The sequence below is a fragment of the Rhinatrema bivittatum genome, chromosome 19 (genome assembly GCF_901001135.1).
Source record: "Rhinatrema bivittatum chromosome 19, aRhiBiv1.1, whole genome shotgun sequence".
Lineage (NCBI taxonomy): Eukaryota > Metazoa > Chordata > Amphibia > Gymnophiona > Rhinatrematidae > Rhinatrema > Rhinatrema bivittatum.
In genome coordinates, this window is record NC_042633.1 from 27,550,074 (window position 1) to 27,560,191 (window position 10,118).

The 10,118-nt window shown below is 45.5% G+C and overlaps 1 protein-coding gene across 5 annotated transcripts in view; it reads left to right on the plus strand.

Annotated features, from left to right (window-relative positions):
• LOC115080625 (zinc finger and SCAN domain-containing protein 2-like) overlaps positions 1-8,603 on the plus strand; it is a 35,100-nt gene extending 26,497 nt beyond the window's left edge. For 4 of the 5 annotated variants that reach the window (XM_029584914.1, XM_029584912.1, XM_029584913.1 and 1 more), the window contains 3 exons: positions 162-242; positions 4,370-4,453; positions 6,245-8,603. In XM_029584914.1, the coding sequence (XP_029440774.1) occupies positions 162-242; positions 4,370-4,453; positions 6,245-7,305 (1,226 nt within the window). In that variant the 3' untranslated portion in view covers positions 7,306-8,603. The remainder of the gene's footprint in view (positions 1-161; positions 243-4,369; positions 4,454-6,244) is intronic. The other variant, XM_029584911.1, reaches the window with a different exon arrangement.
• The last annotated feature ends 1,515 nt before the right edge of the window (positions 8,604-10,118 follow it).

Sequence of the window (10,118 nt, forward strand, 5' to 3'; positions counted from 1 at the left end):
TCAGTCTTTATCTGAGCTACTGCACAGATGTGTACTCTTCTCTGTTTTTGGTAACTTCATATCATAGGTTATACAGAATTCTTGAAATATTTTCAACACTTTTGCATTGCCTTGCTGCCTCAGCAGCCACTCAACAGTACTTTCTTTATTTTTAAATGCAGCAACTCCTATTTTCGATCCAGACGTTTCATTGTGGATAAAGCAAGTGGATGAGCCACCTGAGAGTGAATGTGGTGATAAGGGTGAGTATGATGTTAGTCTGGGGGTATTTCACAGCATTTGGGGGGGGGGTTTGACCTGCTTGAGGGATCATTTTTTCCGCCATGGATAAGCAGAGCTAAATTAGCCATGACTCATGAATGATGAAATCCAACAGCACCAAATGGATCCTTCTTTCTTAGCTCATAAACATTTTGCTCTTCTGAGCATGTGTGGAAGCTCCTGCATGGGTGCTGCCTTGTGAGCCCCTCAATCTTTTTTTTTATCTGAGCTACTGCACAGATGTGTACTCTTCCCCCTGTTTTTGGTAACTTCATATCATAGGTTATACAGAATTCTTGAAATATTTTCAACACTTTTGCATTGCCTTGCTGCCTCAGCAGCTGCTCAACGGTACTTTTCAGTGCTAAAAAAAAAAAGTGGCTTCAAGGATTGTGTGTGTGGCAAAAAAAAAAAAAAAAAAGTCTCAATGACAGCCCCAACATCTGTTATTGGTGTCTTGAGCCTGACCATGACACACTATTGTGGCTGGATGTCACCGTGGACCAAGAGCCTCTTCTAGCTCCCCAGGTACCGAGTTGAGTAGAGCTCCTCCAACTTCGGTGCAGGCCTTCAGCCCCTCCACTTTGTTGGGGTCGAGTAAAGTATGAAAATGCCGGACCTCATGGGGCTTGGTGGCAACAAACAAGAAAAGGTGCTAGTGGTGCAGTTGGTGCCTTTGAAGCAACATTGAGTTCCAGTGCCATCAACGCACCAATCACTGGTGCCATCGACGCATCAAGCCATGGTGCCATTGATGCATCTGCCCTCAGGCCTTTGAGCATGGATTGGCACAGTTGATGCTCTAGGCGTCTGTGCTATTGATGCAGCTATTCCTCAAATTGGCGCAACACAATGGCTCCAGCAACGCACACTGGAAGAGTTGGAGGTCTGGAAGGAGATGCATTCCATTTTTCTCCTCCTACCCTCCAGAGCAATCTCACCATCAAGGCTTTTGGAGATGCCAGAACCTATTTGTTCACTTGTGCCTCAGTGGCCAGAAAGCTGGACCTCAAATACAGAGTTTTGAAAACTCTGGGTTTTTAAGTAGTACAACTGCCCTATCAATTGGTTGCTGAATCTATGCTGAAGTGTGCAAAAAAGACAAGGATCTTTTCCAACAATCTACTGGGCAGAGATCCCTGGCTGTTAGACAACTTTGGGGAAAAAAGTTTTCCAGAGCTTGATGCTCAATGCCTGCATTGCAGGTCACCAGTCTTATATGGTGCAGTTACTTATATGATTGCATTCAGAAATTGAAGCTGCTGCTAGATCCAGGGGACACAGGCCACTCCAGGTATCTGCAGCCTCTTCTGGACACTGAAGAATACATACACCATCTCATTTGCTCAGTATTCAAGTTGTTCAATACTGCACCCAGTCGTCGGCAGCATTGGAGCTCGTTGAATGGTTTAGTTAAGGGCAAGCAGTCTACGCGACGATATACATAAGTTTGTGTATGCACCCTGCACTGGAGGATTACCTCTTTGTAGACAAACTCAGGGAAATTGTCACTCAAATCAAGGAGTAACACATGGCAGTCCAGCTCTGAGCAGCAGTCAGCATTGAGACATCCCTACTCCTGTTTCCAGAGACGCCCTTTCCACCAATTCCAACAGCATCGTGCTCCACCTATGCTTCCACAGCTAGGATGTCCGTGTGAGAGACATCAGCCGAAAATGCCACAAAAGGCCCAGCCCAAACCTGGGCCCAGTTTTGTTTTGTTTTACCAACCTCAGCGTCCAGAACATAGCCTTTCCAGTAATGGGGAGATTCACCTCTACCTGGAGGAGTGGTACAAGATCACCAAAGAGCGTTATTTCTCCATCAAGTGACATTGGCAACAGATACATCCATCAAGGGGTAGGGTGCACACACCGGTCCCTTCCAAACCCAGGGAACCTGGTCATCGTCAGAATGGTTGTTTCAAATCAATCTGTTGGAGCTTCGAGCAATCACAAACACTTTGGAAGGTTTTTCACATCTCCTTTCGGGAAAGAGATTTTTTTATCCAAACTGACAATTTGCCATGTTTTACGTCAGCAAGCAAGGGGGCACAGGATCATGGACCCTCTGCCAAGAGTATTTGGGAGTGGGCTTGGAATTTCCAATATGTTGGCAGATTACCTCAGTAGTGTGTTTCTTCCTCATGAATGGTCCCTACATCAGACAGATTATTCGATCTTTGGGGATGTCCAGTCAACCTATTCACATCAGAGGAAATTAGAAAAGTGGAAACATTTTGCTCCATTCTTCCAAGCAAATACTGATCCACTCCAGATGCTTTTCTACTCACTTCTGATTTTCCACCACTTCTGCTAGTAGCCAGAACAGTGCATAAAGTGCTCAAAGACTGGGCTCACGTCCTACTTATTGCTCCAGCATGGCCCAGAAAGGTATGGTTCTTACACTTCATCCAGTGGTCCATCAGTCCCCGATCCCTCTAGGGACTGATTCAGTGTCATTAGATCAAGAAGAGAGCCGTCTATATCATCCAAACCTTCTCTTTCTCAAATTGATGGCATGGATGTTGAGTGCTTCTAATCACTTCCCTACCCCTGGTCAGGGAAGTTGAAAATGTTTTGATTTCCACCAGGAAGCCCTTCAACCAGACGGGCTTACCACTTTAAATGGAAATGGTTTTTGTCCTGATGTCAACAGAGCTCACTGGACCTATTTGCTTGTTAACCACAGAAGTTACTTCATTACTTGTTCTCCCTTTCCCTTTCCTCCTCGGGTCTCAGTACCTCATCAGTTAAGGTGCATCTCTATACCATGTTCACATTCACTTATCCTTTAGTGTCAAGTTCGTGAAAGGCTTAGAACATATGAGATCTCCTGTAGCCAAACTACCAGTGCCATGGGATCTTAATGTGTTGCAGCTTATGAAGCCACCCTTTGAACAGCTAAAAGTGGCTTCTTTGAAATTCCTTACATGGAAATGTTATCTCCAGTTGTGATTATTTTGGCTAGGAGAGTCAGTGAGTTTCAGGTATTGGTGCATTGCTCTCTGTACATGCAGTTCTTCCACAATAGGATGCGCTCCACACCCACCACAAGTTTCTGCCAAAACTGGTACTGGTTTCTCATATAAATCAAGCCACCATGTTACCCACATTCTTTCCAAAGTCACACACACACAGATGAAGGAGAAAAGGCCCTTAATTCAGTGAACTGCAAGAGGGTCTTCTCTTATATTGAAAGAAAACTCAATCATATTATTAGGCCTCATAACTATACATCTCTTACAATTTTAAGTGTTTGAGCATAGCAATTGCCAAATGCACTTTAACTGGCTAGCAGACTATTGCATATTATTATACTCTCGCTGGTCTCCAGATCAGAGACTCCGTTAAAGTTCATCAAGTGAGAACCATGGCTATATCGTTGGCTCATCTACGAGCCATGCCTATCAAGGACATCTGCAAAACTGCAACTTGGTAATTCATTCACACCTTCTCATCCCATTACTATATGGACAATCCATTAAGAAGTGACAGTAAATTTGGACAAGCAGTTTTGCACAGCCTGTTTACCCAGTAGTCTACTCTCTGTGGTGGTATTTGGCTTACTTTATTCAGTAAGTGCTCTGCTGCAGCCATTAGCTTAGGACTCCCCATTTGTCAGGACTAATTCAATCCTGCTTGTTGAGGGAGAAAGCAAGATGGCTTACCATAAACGGTGTTCTCCTTAGACAGCAGAATGAATTAACCATGTTTAATACCTGCCTCTGGAAAGTTGACTGCTCAGCTGTACAATCAACTGAGGAGCTCACAAGGCAGTGCCCACACAGGAACTCCTGCACATGTTCAGTAATGCAAAAGCTCTAGAGTTGAAGGGTCCATTTGGCGCCTTCGGATGACATCACCCACATATCATGGATCATGCTTACGATAAGCAAATTTGCTTTGCTTAGGAGGTAATTAATTAGATTCCAGTCTGATGAACACTGGGCATTGAAGACCTAGACCTGTCTTTGTCATGCCTGTGTTATTGTTCATGTTGTCAGTATGAACCGTGTACTTTTTTTTTTTTTTTTTTAAATAAAATAAACCAGAGCAAAGTATGATGAAGCTTGTTGGAAGTCCACTGCATGTTTTGTAATCCTCAGGCTCTCCAAGGGTCGGTTCAAACATCGAGGTAAAGATTGAGGAAGAGTCAGAGGGACCAGAGAGGATCCTTGCCCCCATCACAAGTGAGCATGGGATCCACAACTTGTCATTGAGTTGCTGCAAGTGTCATCAGAATGAGTTTAGAAAACATATTTTCCTACTTCCCATAATTCCCTGCTCAACCTTTTTTTTTTTCCATCTCCCAGTACCCGTTCACCAGTAGCCAGTCTTATTTACCCTTGCCCAGTCCCCCGTTTACTCAATCCAGTCTCCCAGTGACCTTTTATGATCCATTTTCCCCATGACCAGCCTCCTGTTTGCCTCTTCTGTACCCTATTCACCCCTATCCAATTGTGTTTGAAGAGCAGGGTGTACTAAACACTTTTCAATAAATAAATGAAGTAAATATCTCCGAGGTTGGAGTCAAGCCCATAACAGTGTTCTGCTTTTGCTATATTACCTTGTGCTGAAACCATTGTGAAACATAAAATATGATAACAGATAAAGACTGTTGTATTAAGAGGCGGGTATTATAAAATGTAAAAAATGTTAAACTGCGATACTTGGATCAAGGAACTGAACTGAAAAAACACTGCAATAGCCTTATGACCTCTGGAGGGCATGAAAAGGTTTAAAATTACTTAAAAAAAAAAAAAAGTTAGATTTATCTCACACCTGTTCATTGGTAGCTCAAGGTGAGTTACATTCAGGCACTCTATGTATTTCCCTGTCCCCAGCGGGTTTATAATAGAAGGGGGTTAATTATTAAGTTTTTTTCTCCCATTTTGTGTCTATAGGAAAAATGCTTAATCAACAGAGCTCTAAGTTTGTACCTGAAGCAATGCAGGGTGAAGTGGCTTGCCCAGGGTCACAAAGGAGCGGTGGCAGGATTGGCACCTTGGCTTCGTTGGGGATCAGGCTGATACTCCACACCACTCCTCAAAAATTCTGCTTTTTAAAGAGGAGCACTTATTGTGACTTATAAATATAAAATTTCTCTTGGGCTCTTAAAGGAAAACTATGCCTCAGCGAGCGAGGGTTCTTCCAAATTATTTCAAATCCTAGACAATAGACAATCCAAGGCTCAGTAGCAGGAAGTCTTAAGATGATCTGTACTGTTGCCGAACGTCATCCTCCTTCCTTCTCTGTGTGTCCTTTTTTACCTGCTAGATCCTCTCTTCCCCTTTTTCTTCCAGCTCAGTTGGACCCAGTGCTGAAATTCTGGTGTCATGAACCTTAATTCACAACTCGTCCAGAATTGTTCTCCTGTCTTAATAAACCCCCATTGCCACTGTTCTTAGTATGGTCATTGCAGCAGTGCTCCTGAGAGCCATGCACCAGGGCTACTTCTGGAACCCTGCAATCGTGGACTCTAAAACTGGTCATCAGGGGTCACCTTTAATGATGGCCATGACTCCCCCCCCCCCCCCGCCCCCCCCCAGGGGCTATGAGTGCTGCCTCTGGTGACCTGAGGTATGGAAGACCCGACGTGGGGATCGAACCAGGAACCATCTGCTGGCCTTGATGGTCTCTGGGCTGGCCTCACATCACACATTTGATTATTGCCCCCTATATGTTTACTTCCTTGCAACTAAGGAATATCTATGCCTTTCTCAGGTACTGTTTATGCCCTCACCAACTCTAAGAGGCTGCTCCTTGCATCACCAACCCTTTCGGTGTTGAAATATGGAAATGTTCTAGTGCTATGTGTGGCTAGTGATTGTAAATGGGGGGACCCATGCACATCAGATATATAGATTGTGTGTATATATAAATATATGTGTGTTTGTGTATATCCATCCTACAGCATAGTACCCTATCCTGTACCTGAAGCAGAGAAGATTAACAAATAAATTCTCATTTTGTTCCAACAGAGGATGAACCTATGAGCTCAACTGAAGATGATGAACCCCCTGAAGCGTTGAGCCCACCGGTTGCACTCACGGAAAAACCCAAACAAGACACGTTTTCTAGTACCATCGAGGTGCCACTATCAGTCATCCCCACACAGAACTCATTTCCAAGTATCAGTGGAGTGCCGTTATCAACCATGCCCATGCAGGACACATTTTCAAATAATGAGGTGCCACTGTCAACCATACCCACACAGGATATGTGCCCAGGTATTAGCAAAGTACCGCTCTCAACAAAGTCCATACAGGATATGTACCCAAGTATCAGTAAGGTGCCCTTATCAAGCATACCCACACAAAACTCATTTCAAAGTATCAGTAAGGTGCCATTATCAAGCATATCCACACAGGATGTGTTACAAAATGCTGATGAGAAACCCAGCTCGACGTGGCAGAGCGAGAGAGGGCGGCTGGAGAGAAATCCTTCACAGCAGCGCCTAGGCAGCCCCCCAGGGTGTGAATCAGGACTCCCCACCCCACTCCACCCAGCCAAAAGTGGTGAGGGACCAAGGCTGCAGAAGGAAGAGGATGAGAATTCCGGGGCCATCTTTGACCTGAGTGCCCTTCAGAGAGCACAGCGGGTGGATCATCCTTATATGTGCACCAAGATCAAGAGGAAGCCCGGCAGGGTTAAAGTCTTGGACAGCAGCCTGCCACAGCAGAACGTCTATGAATGCGGTGAGTGCAACGAGAGCTTCCGGAACACGGCAGACCTGATGAAGCATCAACGAACCCACATGGGCCTGAGGCCATACGAATGCCCCACCTGCACGAAAACCTTCAGCCTGAGCTCCAACCTCAAGCTCCACCAGAGGACGCACACGGGCGAGAAACCCTACTATTGCATTGCCTGCCGCAAGAGCTTCGGCAGCAGCACCACGCTGCTCTTGCACCAGCGAATCCACACAGGAGAGAGGCCCTACTCCTGTACCGACTGTGAGAAGAGCTTCAAGGACAGCTCCAGCCTGATGAAGCACCTGAGGACCCACACCGGGGAGAAACCGTACACATGCTCCATGTGAGGGAAGGACTCCGAACAGGGGGAGTGATAAAGAAGTGTCAGTCCCAAGCGCCTATTGTGCGGATCGTCTCGAATAATGCAGTGAGAGACTAAGAAAAGGTGGCAGAAAGATACAGAAATTGTATTGGGTGCCATTGGCCTGATTAAAAAAAACCAAACCCCAAACTTCCAGGAGCTTATAGACATCTTGCCTATGCATATAACACCTTATGAACTCCAGAAGGAAGTTCTTGGGCACAATGCAAGTATTAAGAAAGTCACTGGCAGTGAATTTGAGAGATTGAGATCATTCCCAATATGCTCTGGCTTACGCATGAGGTTTGTTGCTCTCAAGGTATTTGCAAAATCAACCCCCGTGGAGTCCTTACCCCCTGGGAGTGATAAAGGACTGGTGCTCCTCAGGGAGGGAGGGGGGGGGGGGATGCCTGATTTCTCCAACGGTATGGGGGCTTTAAATGAATTCCAGCAGTGGGCCTGATGTTGTGGACTTTGCCAAGCCCACTGCATGACATCAGCAGGAGCAACTTCCCAGAAGGCTCTGGGGCAAGAACTAGCACAGGCCTTAAGTTAATGTCCATTATGAAGACTTCTCACCCACTGCTGCAAATGTGTAAGAATTGGAAAATGTGACAAAAGGCAACAGATTTTGCAAAATGACAGAAGGAAGCAGAAAAAAGAGAAGTTACTGGCAAACAGCTGACCAAGCAAGGGTCTTCCATGTCCAGTGCCTACATGGGCTCATGTGCAAATGATTAATTGGAGGGCTGCTGAGCCCGGAAAGTGTGAGACTGAGTAATAGCAGTATAAGGACAAAATTGTTCACTGCGAGCATAGAAACAGAAAGGCATAGTGAGAGGTGTCCTAACTAGCAAATGGGTGTGCCCCTCCTGCTCCTTTTCTGAAATCCCAAATTGATCAAAAGGAACTTCTCCGTAGAACGCATGGCTTGGCGATCCAGCGTGAAGTCTGCAAAGAAGCATTCTGGGGGACAGGGGCAGGTGTGAAGAGTTGCAGTAACTAAGGAGGGTGGGGGAGCTGTCGGCGTGCTGTGGCTTCAGGAGCAAGCTGCTTTCCTGTCCTAGTGTGGGAGTGTGAAAATGTGCAACTACTTCTAGAGACACCTTCCTGTCTACTGCGCCATGGGAGAGGTAAGAGTTTCTAAGCCCAGGCTAGCATGTGCTGCTGCCCAGAAAGAAAGAAGGGCCTGGAGGTTTTCACCTGGGGAGGTACTGCTGGCTACAGCGAAGGTGGGTGTGGGCAGCGAGGGGCATATGGAGGCTTTTACCAAGGAAGTGCACCTGTGCTGCTGCCCATGCAGAGACCAGGGCACAGGAATAGAAGGAAGATCTCACCAGCGGGATGCTGCTGCCCAGAGAGAGAAAGAGACACCGTACCAGAGAGCTAATTATTGCCAACCACAGCCAAAAACAAGTAGCCCATGGCGAATCTTACCAGGCTAGGATCCCAGTGTTGCTGTTCATAGAAAAAGGCATGGAGGATCTCACTGGAGGAGGTACCTTCCAAAACTGGCTTCTAGGCCCTGTGCTCTGAGAGCATTGCAGAATGCAGTATAGTGGCTGCAACCGAACTGTTGTAACATTTTACTTTCTTTCCTACCCTCCCATGGAGCAAAGAACAGGTGCCGCAGGAAAGGGTGCACACTTTGTCCCCCATCACTGACTCTACCAGTTTTATTTTCTTCTTGAATTGAGTATAAAATTAAATGAAAGAGAAGAGTGGAAAACGCAATACCCAAGGTCTCGAGTACCATTCTTTCTCCTTGCATTTCCTATCCTCTCAATTTCCATTTCTGTTATCCGAGTTCAGGCAGCTCCTGTAGGAAGTGCATCTGGACACAGTCAAGTGCGGATGGTGACTGAAGTGCAGAAACACAGACTGATGATGATAAAAGACCACAAGCGTCATCTGGTTCTCCCTTTCTGTTGCAATACTGCAGCTCTCTAGCTTCACCCTGCACCCCTTCCATTGCTGCTGATCTCTTGTGCTTGTCCCAGACTTTACCCCTCAATATCCCACTGCTGATGATCTTCTGTATCTGTCTGATCCTTTATCCCACCCCTAAGAATCCTCTGTGCTCTTCCCAGGTTTTTCTGTGCATCAGTCACTCTTTATGTGAAGAAATATTTCCTTGTTCTTCCTGATTCAACCTCTCCCACTCTTAGATCACGACTGCTTGTTCTAGAACTTTCTTTCCATTGAAAAATGCCTCATGTATTATTTATATATTTTAGGTATTTGAATGTCTGTATCACGTTCTCCAACTCCTTCCTCTCCTGGGGAATAGACATATTTAGGTCATTAGTGGTCCTATCATAGGGCTTAATTGTCAAATGCTTGACTTTTCTCGAGCTCTCTTTCATTCCTGATTTTGTTCCATTGTCTTTACTGTATCACAGGTCTTTGTATCTTCTAGAAAAAGACCACCCTTTCCTACCAAACCCTCTGCAATATCGTTTATAAAAACATTGAGCATAGCTCACCCTGGAACTGATTGCTGAAGCATGCCACTGCTAGCCCAGCAGTGGGAAGGAAATTCTAGCACAAGGAGTTATGATATTCCCCAGACAACATGCTGGAGGAAATTATTTTTTCACAGGAAGAGGAGCAAGAAAATGGAACAGCTGCTGAAGGTCCAACAGTAATAGAATTAAAAATAAAAAAAACCCCAAAGCATGTTATAAGCACAGATGAGCCTTGGAGGTGAGGCTGTGAGAGTCAGTGGTATATCAGGAGCAGGCAGGCTAGTACCATGTTTCACCTTCATAAGAATAGGAATTGTTTCTTAAAACAGCT